This window comes from Ictalurus furcatus, chromosome 15 (assembly GCF_023375685.1).
Source record: "Ictalurus furcatus strain D&B chromosome 15, Billie_1.0, whole genome shotgun sequence".
Classification (NCBI taxonomy): domain Eukaryota; kingdom Metazoa; phylum Chordata; class Actinopteri; order Siluriformes; family Ictaluridae; genus Ictalurus; species Ictalurus furcatus.
In genome coordinates this window covers 6,116,213-6,129,388 of record NC_071269.1, presented here as the reverse complement: position 1 = coordinate 6,129,388, position 13,176 = coordinate 6,116,213, and the positions used below count along the sequence as shown (strand labels likewise).

General features: G+C 42.8%; 1 protein-coding gene across 3 annotated transcripts in view; it reads left to right on the top strand.

Moving 5' to 3' along the window:
- Positions 1 to 443: 443 nt before the first annotated feature.
- The window catches only part of cpeb2 (cytoplasmic polyadenylation element binding protein 2), a 29,013-nt gene continuing 16,280 nt past the window's right edge, over positions 444 to 13,176 (top strand). For 2 of the 3 annotated variants that reach the window (XM_053643252.1, XM_053643251.1), the window contains exons 1-4: positions 444 to 2,731; positions 6,086 to 6,349; positions 10,812 to 10,902; positions 12,016 to 12,066. In XM_053643252.1, the coding sequence (XP_053499227.1) occupies positions 1,796 to 2,731; positions 6,086 to 6,349; positions 10,812 to 10,902; positions 12,016 to 12,066 (1,342 nt within the window). In that variant the 5' untranslated portion in view covers positions 444 to 1,795. The remainder of the gene's footprint in view (positions 2,732 to 6,085; positions 6,350 to 10,811; positions 10,903 to 12,015; positions 12,067 to 13,176) is intronic. The other variant, XM_053643253.1, reaches the window with a different exon arrangement.

The following is a 13,176-nucleotide window of genomic DNA, read 5'->3' as shown; positions in this document are numbered from 1 at the left end:
TTAAAAATTAAGACAAAAATAAAAGTTGTTGAGGGAGTGCCTGGTTGTAAATGCTGTAACGTAAGGGATAACAGGAAGTCACTTGCTTTGTGGACGAACGTATTAATCTTTCGTTAAATAAAAAGGGGAAATTGTTGTCAAGTTGTTGTGGTGTAAGAGGAATGAAACACTCGGAGCGGTAACAGGTCCTCCTCTTTATTAAGCCGCTGATTATTTTATATAAACATCACAGGTGTTGTGTTTAATTGCTTACTTAATAGATAATAAGTACCTTAAGTGCTTATTTATAACATCTTTAGCCTACTGTAGCTTATATCCTTTTATTTATGCCATTATCTCTTCAACAGCTGAAACTTTCCTGATGGCCTGACCATCACAGGGCGGTTCAGGTGTGTGTGTGTGTGTGTGTGTGTGTGTGTGTGTGTGTGTCTTTGTCAATGATTAGCTTACATTAATTATTGCACAATGTGACCTGATGAAATAGCTCTTATTGTGTAATTCCATTAATCACACAAAGGAGCAGTTCAAGCTGGCATTCGCCCCATCAGACACCCCATCAGACTGTTTTCAGTTTCTTTCTACTTTTTCGCCTCTTCTGACTTTTCATCAAACTTGACCTGCTCAATTAGAATCGTACTATTAGCACAATGGAGACCTAGGCTCGATGCTGGTTAGGGGGATAGAAATTTTCGACCAGTGAAACGTTTGCTTTCTTTAAGCTAAATTGAAAGCTACATTGACTTGAAAGGGCCATAACATGCAGATCTTGGTGGGGGTTTTTTTTGTGTGTGTTTTTTTGTAAAAGACTGCTGTTGCTTAGAAACTAGGTGTGCTTTTCCTTGATGGTGCGAGGATGATGCTGCTGTTTAAGCTTTCATGGAGAATCCATCACCTTGTCATCCGGTTAGATTTTTTTTTTAAATAAGCTATTTATAGGATTGGGCCGTGTTATTTAGCGCGTGCTGTGGGTTACCATATGGCTTCGTATGAACTAGAAACAGGGTCTGAATTTGGTTTTAGAGAGATGGGTTCAGAGAAGCAAACATGCAAATAGCAGCACCTATTTTAACGTTTTAAACAGGCTAGCACATGTTGTTTTTCTGTCCAGCTAAATGACATTAAAGGAGCTGTAGGCTGTTCAGGTCACGTGCATTTAAGCATGGACTGCAAACATGTCTGCTTATACATTTGGTCCACGCAGAGGAGCTCAAAACGTCTCCCCTACTGCTCTGTCATAATATGCCGAAGCACTGGAGAGAAACACTAGCCTAGGCATGTGGTTTAGGACACAGCCCGAGCTGTAGGGCAAAGCCTTGTGCTGCTGCTGCACCTTATGAATAATTCATGAGGTGACGTGCACACTGCGGCGAAGTGCCTGCTCGGTTCAACGCGGGAAAGTGGGCGTGGTTTATGTAAATGACTGCCATGACGCAAGCGGATGAGTTTTTAATCCGCTGCCGCAGCAGATCAGATGAGCGGCCGGGTAACGCCGAGGAAGCGGGGGATGCGCAGTCGGTCGGCGAAAAAAACGGTCCGGATAAAAAAAAAAACAATGATAATAATAAAATATAAATAGCCGCAGATTGTAATATAATCAGAGACTAAACGCGGCTCGACGATTTATCGACGGCCGACCCCCGACAGCTCCTCCTCTCTCTCTATACGCTGTATAGGAAGTTAAAGGTCACTGCGCGCTCCCGTTTTTTGTTCTTGGATAAAAAAAAGAAAAGAAAAGAAAAAGGCCCGCGGATATTCGCGAGCTCCCGTTTTTATTCCCGTGTTTTGACGCAAATAAATGGGTGATTACGGCTTCGGCTTGTTACAGACAGCGAGTCTCGACAGCGGCAGCGCACTGTTCGGCGCTTTCAGATCGTCCTACTCGAGCCTCTCCCCGGTCACCGGTGACCTCCTCCTCCCCGCCGCGTCTCTGCAGTCTGTCTCGTGCAAAAGCAGCAGCGCAGCAGCGTCCCCGCGCTCACCGTCGGCCGCCGCGCCCCGGCGAAACATGCAGGATGAGCCCGCGGGGGTGACAGCCTCGCGGCGTCAGGTCGCGTCCACCGAGTCGAGCGACGAGGCCGGAAACGCGGCGGCCGAGCGATCGCAACCCACCGGCGGCAACCACGGGAACGGTCATCCCCACACGGACTACGACTTCAGCGACTATAAGGCCGGACAAGGCCGCTTCGGTGCTGTCGCGTCACTGCGTGACCTTGAGAGAGAAAGGAGCGACAATCCGCACGCAGACTCCGAGTGCGCCCCCGAAGGCCCCGGTCAACTCCCGGAAGACGCTCTGACCGATGCTGCGGCGCCCTCGAGCGCATCCGTGAGTCCCAACAAGGTCCAGATCCGAATGGAGCCCGCAAGTGCGCATCTCGCAGCGGCCTTTACGAGCCTCCCGCATCACGAGACCTCGGCTGCTTCCCCCTCCCTCCCCGGGTTCGGTGCACCGTGGTCCGTGCACACGAGCTCCCCCCCGCCGCCGGTATCCAACAACAGTCACATCATGCCTGGTACCGAGCCCGATGGAGGATTCTACCCAGGAATCCCTTCCTCGGTGAATCCCGGCTTCTTCCAGAGTTTCTCTCCCGGTGTGAACGCGCACGGGTTCGGTGCTCCGTTCTCGCCGCAGATGGGCGGCGCTCCGCCGCAGCACGCGCCCAGCCGCCGCTCCCCGCTCAGCCCGCAGCACGGCACCTTCCTGCAGCAGAGGAACAGCTACAACCAGCAGCAGGTGACACAGCAGACCACCGAGCGAGCCTCTTCACGGGGTGCACGATATATCGTTCAATATCGCGATATTATTAGGATTTAATATCGATACATGTATCGCAGTACTGCAGTATGCAAATCAGTTTTGTGTGCTGTGATGTGGTGCAAAGGGCGAGCTTCATCCATGTCGCCTCGGTAATCCATTAATACGTGTTTAATAGCTGCGTTGTAAGACATCGTTGCACAGAATCACTGTATGAGGCATCAGAGCAGCAAGATACGCATAAAAATATCATATTGCTCCTATATAATTAATTAAATGTAACGCAATTAATTAAAGCAAACGTCCGAATCTGCGATGCGTCTTAATTACAATCCGACCTAATTTAGTTCCAGTGCTCGTTTATATGCATCTTTGACTAGTAATGTGAAGACCACTACCGCAATAATGATTAATAAATACAAATAAATGAAATGCGCATCTCGATTAGACGTGCAGGCTTAACTGGTTAAGTGATAAACCGTGACGTTCAACTAGCACGGTATTTTTAAAAAGCTAATCGTATCGGCTACTTGAACTCGTTTCCATGATGAAATAACATTTTAAGAAAAAGGAAGGAACACACCCTGACATGGAGTATGTGTAACTCTGAGAAAAACCAGTCTACACCGTATGTGCCAATGTAATTATAATATTTTGTCCATATTGTGCAGTCGTAGGCTGGTTCAGAGGGTTGGGTCGGATTAAAAACGATAATTATGCTGGAAACCGGCCAATCTGGCAACCTTTCATTTAATCAGCATCTTCATCTGTGCATAAGTACTGAATAATAGATCACAGGGCTTTTGTTATTAAACGCGGCCAATGCGATTATCCTTTGATAATTATAGTGTAACTATCGCCATGATATATTATTGTCACTCTTTACTTTATCGTTATCGGAGATCTGGAAATAAATTGTGCCATGGCCGTGATCGGGGCCATCATGGACCCAGGAAAAGTCGAATATCAGATAGGACCATATGCAAATATTTATCACAGTAATATAATTTAAATCGCTAAACGAGTCACTATAGTTAATGAATAATTCAAAGTAATTACTTAATAATAATAATAAGCTGAGACTTTAAAGGGTTAAATGGCGATCAGCAAACATATTGCGAAGGACAAGGTCGTTTACCTTTTAAATTATTTTTCTATTTATTCCATGTTTACAAACTTAAATAGTCGGGGAAATTGTATCGTGATTATAAAATGCTGTTTCATTCTTTGATAAAATTCACTGATTCACTATAGTCACTATAATATAGACGTAAGTCACTATAATTTTCTATTACACTAGATATTGTGATGTTATTTAAAGGCCTCTAGGATGTGTAAGTGTGTTTGTGTTGTGCAGTGAGTGTGTGTGTAGTTGTGTAAGCCCATAATTACACTTTATATTTGGATATCTTAGTAATTTTCAGTTTTTGGTTCAGTTATTAAGTAAATAATTAGCCCTAGTAGACCTAGTCGAATGCAAACCTGAGTCTAGGATCATCACACAGCGCTGGAGTTTTGTTTTCTGAACGTATTTGTAATGTTACTAAAACTGTCGAACGTTCTGATGTAGTTTACTGTTAGCTGGATGTGTACTACCGCACTAAATGCGTTAATTTATAGAGCCATAAAGGCTAACTATCAAGCTAGCTATTTATCTTAGCTAGAAAAGACAGCTCATCGGTGTAGCCAGCTAGCTGCATTTAATACTTTTATTCATGGTAGTGTTTATTTTTATTACTTTCTGTAAAACTAGGTCTTTTTTGTTGTTGTTGTAATAGCAAGACTGTACAAGCTAGCTAGCTTTAGTGAACAGTTAGGCCTATGTAATTAATAATAACTATAAAATATATATTTTCCAACATTACTGTATACTAAATTCAAATGATCTGTTTAAATTAAGACTTATGGGTGTATTAGCTAGCTAGCTACATATTTTCAGCTAATTTAACTGCATGACAGCCCCTTGTTGTAACGTTAGCAAGACGGCGAAAGCTAGCTTGCATTAGTGAACAGTTATCCAATTTTTAATAACCAAATGCCTAAAATATCACTCTATATAATGTATTATCATCAAAAGACTCAGATTAAATTCAAATGAGCTGTTCAAGTGAACACTGTTTAATGCTAATTTAGCTAATATAGTTCCATGACAGCTTCTTATTTTAGCATTAGTTACATGCTAGCTAGCTTCAGTGAACAGTTAACAGTTAAAACGGTTAGTATTTGAACTTAACACTTCTTTATTAAGTACAAATCTGCCGTATATTGCCCGAAACCTTTAGATTATCTTTTATATTAGTACACAATAAACACTTTTTATTAGTATTAGCTGTTTTCAGGCATTCGAGTTGTGTGTTGCGTGCGTGTTCAGAATACAGGCGTTACGGCTCCCTCCTGAAATGCAGCAGTTCTGGAGGCAGCTCATGTTTTCGTTCCCAACGTCTAGACGGCGACACCATTATCAGTCATTTACACCAAAACACTCATCTTGTCCACAAACACACACACACACACACACACACACACACACACACACACACACACAGCCCGATATCTAATTATACACACAGGCACTGTAGGTTGTGTAGATGGGTGTGGTTAATATGCACAGGAGAGATGGAAAGAGTACACAGAGAGAAAAACCCATACACACACACACACACACACACACACACACACACACACATACCCGGTTATATGATGTTCAAATATGTGCACAGATTAAAGTGTGTATATTTGTGTGTTATCTGTAAGCTCTCTGTCTGTGTGTGGAGGGGTGGGGGGGGTATGGAGTCAGGAAAAGCTTTAAAGCTTCTTAAACCCCTCTCTGCACCACACACACACACACACACACACACACACACACACACACACACACACACACATCACACTCTCATTAATATTCACACCCATACTGACTTGATACAGATCTTTATGTTTCTTTTCCTTTCCTTTTTTCTTGTCTCTCTATCTCTCGTCATCTTTCTGTCCACACCTTCATTTTGCGTTCTCTTTAACGTTCTTCCTTTTTCCTTTCTATTTCTGTCCCTCCCTTATTTTCTCTTCCTTGCTCTCTCTCATATGTTTTTTTTCTTCCTCGTAATATCTTCCACCGTTTCTCTATTTCTCGGTTTTTCCTGCACTCTCGTCCCCTTCTCTCTTACCTCATTTCCCCTCCCCCGGCTCTCTCCCTCTGTCTCGCTCCGTCTTGTCTTCAGTTTCACACTGCTTTTTTCTCTATCTCTGTATTCCCTCCATCTCTTGTTCCGTCACTCAGTGGATTAGTGTAACTCTTCTCTCTCTCTCTCTCTCTCTCTCTCTCTCTCTCCACAGCCCCTGATGAAACAGTCTCTGTGGGGCAGCGGTTGGAACTCTCCGGGCGTGTCCTGGGGCAGGGACCATCGAGGGCGCGGCGTCGGCATGGCCGTGCCCGTCTCGCTCGGCCAGATCTCGCCCATGAAGAAGCCGTTCAGCAGCGGGAGCGTCATCGCCCCGCCCAAGTTCCCACGCTCCGGAGCTTCACTCGGCCCTAAGACCTGGAGCGACGACAACGTGTTCCGCACCGACAACAACAGCAACACACTGCTGCCTCTGCAGGTACAAACCCAGTGTGTTCGTGTGTTTGCGTTTGTGTGTGAGAGAAAAGGTTTTCAAGGTTTTACTTGGAGCCTTTTCCTGAAAAGGAAACCCTACACATCTCTAAATAAAACCTCTTAATGTTCTGACAAACTGAAGAGCTCTTTCAACTACCAAATTAACAATTCAGTAATTCAGTACAATTGAATCAGCTCAGCTTTAGGCTTGTGTTAGATTTCGGATAGAATCTATACTCCTTTGAAAACATGTCTATGGACCAAATTTTAAAAGGTTGTACGGATGCAGCGTGAGTATTAGCGGTAGCTCAACACGATGCGTTCGTGCCACGTAAACCGCAGAAGGAAAACAAAAATCGCTTCGTTCTCCTAAGCAAAGACGATCGTAACATCCTTTTAGCGCAAACATAAACCTTCCGATTCTTCAGCCTTCTCCATACTGACCCGGTGTTTACGCTACTTTACGTTACGCTGTACGATTTTCACACGTCGTAAAAGAGCGATTTATTCGTGAGAATATTTACGTTCCGTTAAAAAAAATCCCTCTCATACGAATCAAGTCCCTCCAGAATTGTGCGATTTTGCGGTCGCAGAAATGAACGCAAAATCAAGCGAACTCGAGAAAATTTGGCCCAAGACGCGTCGGTGACGTCGTCGCAACACAACATGAGTACGGCTAAAATTTCGTGCGGTTGCGATTTCGCAGAGACAAGTGGTTTTCCGTAAAAAGGGGCGCAAAAAAAAACAACTTCGTAAGTTGCATCACTAATTTCGACAAAAAATTCATCAAAATCGAACGTTTTTTTGGACGCAATAATCACAATCGTGTACGGATTGACAAAATCTGGATATGCAACTAGCGTGACCAAATCGTGACAACATTTATCTTGTAATGCTTAGCTAATAGCAATACGTTTATGGTGGTAAACATGACAGTGTGACGTGGTTATGTTTGTTTTGTTTCGTAGCGGTGCTTCACGTTAGCACTTTCAACTACAGCAGCTCCACAGACTCTGAACAGATGAGCTACTTTATTTTTGGAAACATATCTCACTTGGAACACAGGCCTCTCTGTATAATTGCATTTTTCTCATTGTTAACCAAGCCACGTTGTCAGTTCGCTAATCAGAATATCTCTAGCCTTGTAGCTAGTGTCTGATCTGATAAGCTGCCTTTAGCGAAACTGAGCTGGTTCAAGTCTAGAAAACTAGAATCACCGAGCTACGGGCTTTTTTTTTTTTTTTTTTCAAGTGCTCTACTAGTCTAGTCTGGAGAAATACTTGACTGGACTGTGGTGTGCCGGCTGATGATGCACCGAATTATAGAGGACCTAAATCTTCACGCCCCCTGGGAAACACGGTGACATGTGACTAAATGTAGAACATTGAAACATTGGAATGTTGAGTTTTTATTATTATTATCATTTTTAATGTAATGCATTACTTATTGGGAAATTTCAAACAAATGATTTAAGCAGAAGAATAAAGAATAGTAATAAATGAGCAAGGCATGGAAGAGAGAGAGAGAGAGAGAGTGTATGTATGAGAGTGAGAGACAGGGTGAGAGAGTGTGGGTGTGTAAGTGGATCTTTCAGAGCTTAACCATTGTTTGTGTGTGTGTGTGTGTGTGTGTGTGTGTGTGTTGATAGAAAGGCCACCTCATTTACACGTGAAGCAGGCATGAGCACCTGGACTCACTCGTCTGTATTCATGCAGTCACCTGGCTCGACCGGGCCTGTTTTTAGTGTTTTACACAATCACGCTGATCCACAGAGGAGAGAACTGCATTGCATCATGGGGCGGTATCACCATCGTGTGAAAATCAGAGCTCGCAACTTCTTTACAAAAGCTCTGTACGTCGGTTCTTTAAAAAAGCAGAAAGAACATGCCGCGGTATTTTTTAAACGCTAGTATCGTCAATGCGGCGGTACCGTAAGTAATGTCATATGTGCGGTAGTTAATACTATCTTCGCTGAAACGACACATCTCGCTGCTTGTGCAGAATACACGCAGGATAGTGACGCTTCATTTAACCTAAATTCTTTACTTTAATCATCAAAGATGTCCTGTTATGCTAACCACTGAGTGTAAATTCTAATATTAGCCAAACCAAGCTAATGTTATACTAACCACTGTGTGTAAATACTAAAATTAGCCAAAACAAGCTATTATTATGCTAACCGCTGTGTGTAAATTCTAAAATTAACCAAAACAAGCTATTATTATGCTAACCGCTGCGTGTAAATACTAAAATGAGCCGAAACGAGCTAACGTTATGCTAACCGCTGCGTGTAAATACTAAAATGAGCCGAAACGAGCTAACGTTATGCTAACCGCTGCGTGTAAATACTAAAATTAACCAAAACGAGCTATTATTATGCCAACCGCTGCGTGTAAATACTTTAATGAGCCGAAACGAGCTAATATTATGCTAACCGCTGCGTGTAAATACTAAAATTAGCCTAAACAAACTAATATTATGCTAACCACTGCATGTAAATTCTAAAATTAGCCGATCCGAGTGTTTTGGTCCGTCGTGTCATTACTTTCTGTTTCTGAGTTGCAGCGTCGTCGACGTGGTTTGTCTCGACTCACGTTTTTCCTCTTCCTCGATCTCGCGCCTTTCCTGCCCGTTGGAATTCCGCACGTTCCTCGTGGCCGTCCTTCCTTCCTGCCTCGTTCTCCTGAGCGGTCCTGCGTGCGTCACGACTAGAGAAAGTGACCCCGACGCGTCCAAGAGTCGGAAAGGAAGGGCAGAAGGCGCGAGTGAAAACAAAAACGACAATGTGTGGAGTGTCTGATAACCGGACTGCCAAAGTGCTCACGAACTCCAGATGGCTTCAAAGCTGTCAGTAATAAAAGCACCAGGCTCAGAGTGCTTGCTTCTCTCCTCCTCTCCTTTGTGCTCGGCAGCTTCTCGCCGTTTTATCTTTGGAAGCTCGGTGTTAACGCTAAGGCTATGTTTAGCTTTGCTAGGTAGCACCTTCCATGCAGCAGTGGATGTGCAAGTGCAGAATGTTTAGGGGGTGCTAGAGAGGGGGACACATGGTTATCGCATATCCTGAGTTGACCCGATTGTAAACCTCCACTGGAGGAACATTCCTCCACTAGCCTTTCTTTTACTTTTATAGGTCTGTGTTTTATTAGCTCGCTAGCAAAAGTACGTTGAATCTCTGCTCTTTTTGTTTCACTCGTTCCTCCCTCAGGGAAGCAGAATTCCTCCTTGGAAATAACTGGTTCGACGTGAGATGAATCTCAGATCGGTTCCTTGGCTTGGTTTGTGGTGCGTTCGGCTGCTTTTTAGTGCATAAAGATGTGTTGTTGTTTTTGTTTGTTTGTTAGTTTTCTATTCGCTGTAAGTATATGACTACTAATAGTGTGAACTTTTCTATGTAGTAATTACGTCATGGCACAAAGTAACATTGGTCACTCATCCGTTGTCAAAGATTCCAGTTGTCCATTTGGTACCTGCTCAAGATTTGCACCAACAGGACCTAATGGTACTCAGGGACACTGCTACTCAGGAGGAAAAAAAAACAGAAACTGGCTAGCTTTGTGCGATTTATGATAATGTAGTTGAGCTGGAAATGGCGCAAACCCTGCAGCCAGGTGCTTGTTGACAGCGTAACATAATCCAGAGCTTGGTTTCATCTGAAAAGTGGGAGACTGGAAATGCAGTAAAACGATCAGACACACAGCTACAGCAGGACGCAGGCCAAGTGCGGAGTTATTTACAGTCACGCTTGACACGTGCATATGCTTTCAAATACAGTATGTCAGCACCCAGTGTGTGTGTGTGTGTGTGTGTGTGTCCTGTTCTCCTTGAGAGTAGTGAGTGTGTGTGCAGTAAACATTCCCCTCGCTGTCCACACGCATCTACGGAATTGCTTTTGTCAGGACAAATGCACAGGATGCCCTACTGACATTTATAGCAAAACAGAAAGAGATGTTATCCGTTCTACACACACACACACACACACTTACTGTCCACAGGGTTTTCTAAAGGTCAGCATTCCTGGATGCCTCGTATTCCAGGAAAAAAGGGGATCCACTTGTTATAAACACACCGCTCACGTGAACCAGCGCAGGAGGAATCTCCCAGCATGCACTAGAGACTTGAAGCAGAGTCAACAGCACGTCATGTTACACCACATCAATTTTATTAAAGAATCGCACTTTTTAAAAAATCGGTTTACAGTTACATTTAATGGTGTGGGACGTCCAAAAGAGCAGCTTACGTTATCGCAGCTATAAAAAGTCGTTCCCTCACAAACCCTTCATTTTTCTCTCTATTGAAATGAATAAAACCAAAAAAAAACAAACTGTTACAAAACGCTGACACTGGAGACTCCTTCCATGTTAAAAAATGGTAAATAAACGAGAAGAAAAACAAATCAAGTATTACAAGACTCTTTTTTTTTTTTTCTCTTTTCTATTTCTCTGTCTATCTCCGTGTCTCCGCATTAGGACCGGAGCAGAATGTACGACAGTCTGAACATGCACTCGCTGGAGAGTTCTCTGATCGACATCATCCGGGCCGAGCAGGAGCCTCTGAAAGGTAAGACTCGCGCGATTCCCTCTTCCTGCTTCCTCCTTCCTGTGCGCTTCCTTTGCACTGCGACTGATAGTTTCAAAGCCTCCGCGATGGTAGGTGTTACACACACACACATATATATATATATATATATATATATATATATATATATATATATATATATATATATATTTATATATATCTATATCTATATATTTATATATCTTTATATTTATATATATATATATCTATATAACATTTCAAAAAGGGATGAAAGGAATATGCCTGTGTGTATTTTTTTCATCCCTTTGTAGAACCTTTATTTCGGTTTTCTGTAGTGTGTGTATGTATATATATACATATATGTGTGTGTGTGTGTGTGTGTACGATTACCGCAAACAAAACGAAAAAAGGATTACGGCAGGTTTTCCTATTGCGAAAACAACAGGGGCATCTCTGTGGCACCTCAGGCACTGTAAAGACGAGAAAAACAAACACGACATGACACACCAACATGTAACCAAAAAAGGTATAGCTAGTCAGGCATCGTAAGGCGTCCTGAACGTGTGTTTTGGGGGCGTGGCTTTGGAAGAAACGTATTTGGGCTACAAGGTCGGTCGTTTTATTTTGCATCCTAGTAGTAATATTTCTGTAAATAATCACCTGGGATCAGCTGATAGTAAGATTTTTGGCGGTGGCAGATATTACCGGCAGAGATTTTCGCCAGTCCGAAAGATTTTCGATTCCGAATGAGCTTTTTATGTCAATGCGCGTTTAGGTTCTCTGGGTGTGGCAGGGTTGTTGCAGTGCGTCTTTCTCTTTCCTCACTCTTTGTGTATTCCGTAGTACTTTTGTACTCTTTTCGTACTCTTTTGTAGTACTCCGACTAAGTTGTATTTGTGTAGCACTGACAACAATAGCTGTAGGTGTAGAACCAAGAGGCGAGTGGGAAAAAAACCCTCCCCGAGATGGCATGAGGAAGAAACCTGAAAATAGAATTGCGTTTTAAAACATTGTACTATTAAACACTGTCGCTAATATGTCGAGTCGTGGGAATCTGAATCTTCATGGCAGCTCATTCCAGTGTGTCACTCAGCGCTCCGTTTGTGTGTCTCTCTCTTTTTCTCTCATGTCCAGGCCGCATGGGATGCCCACATCCTGGCGCCGATGGCCTGCTCGTGCTCAATGGTAATTGCATCAGCCAATCACATCTCTCTGTGCTCCTTCCTACTGACCCCATCATCTGTAACCCAATAGCACTGTATCTATACTTACAGCGTATCTGTTTACATTGCAGCGCTGCATTGTGTGGTGTAGTTTAATACAGCTGTATGACATTACTGGCATTAGGAAAAGGATTAGATGTAATGATACTTGCTTAAATGCCTAAAACCAGTCCAGATTCATTCCTCACTTTCTCATCAGCTAATGTTATCCAATTCATGTTAGTTACTGAATAATAAGCTGAGACATCAATGGAGTTTTACTCTTCGGTTGTACTGTAAGATTCATTTAGATGAAAACTACGGCTTAAAACTAAAATTATAATTCACCCTTCTCTTGGAAAAAAAATATATACACATATATATTGACAAACTGTAGGCATTTTCCTCAGCTAATCAAATCTTTAGGAGTGGAATGGAAGCAAATTAGCAAACAAAAGCAAAGCACAGGACGGAATGAAGGCAGACCAGCAAGCGAAAGCAAACCAGTGAACGAAAAATAACCTCAACATAAAGCAAAGGAGTGAACGAAATTAAGGAAAGCTAAATATAAGTGAACGAAAGCAAATCAGCAAACAAGTTACCAAAATCAAACAAGAGCACGAAGGCAAACAAGCAAAACAGTGAAAGAAAACTAGCCTTGCAAGCAAGCGCTAACCAGTGAACAAAAGTTAACCAGCAAACGAAAGCAAACCAGTGAATGCAAAGCAGTGCATGAAAGCAAACTGGTGAAGGAAAGCTAACTAAGTGAACAAAAAGTAAACGAAAGCAAATCATTGAACGAAAGCAATCCACCAAGCGAAAGCAAACAAGCAAACAAAAGTTCAAACCAGCAAACGAAAGGAAACCATCAAACAAAAGCAAACCAGCAAGCGAAAGTTAATTTGCTAGCTTGAACCACATTGACACTCCTGTTTGCACTATTTTATTTTGTTCTGTTTGAGTGGTATAACAGGCTGGGAGTCTCATTAGAATATTAGGCCACGCCCAAATAGCACTAAGATCAGTCTGTTCCGTGAGCTGTATTTTAGACTGTATGTTTCCGGCCTGATTTTCATTCACAATTTGCTGGAAA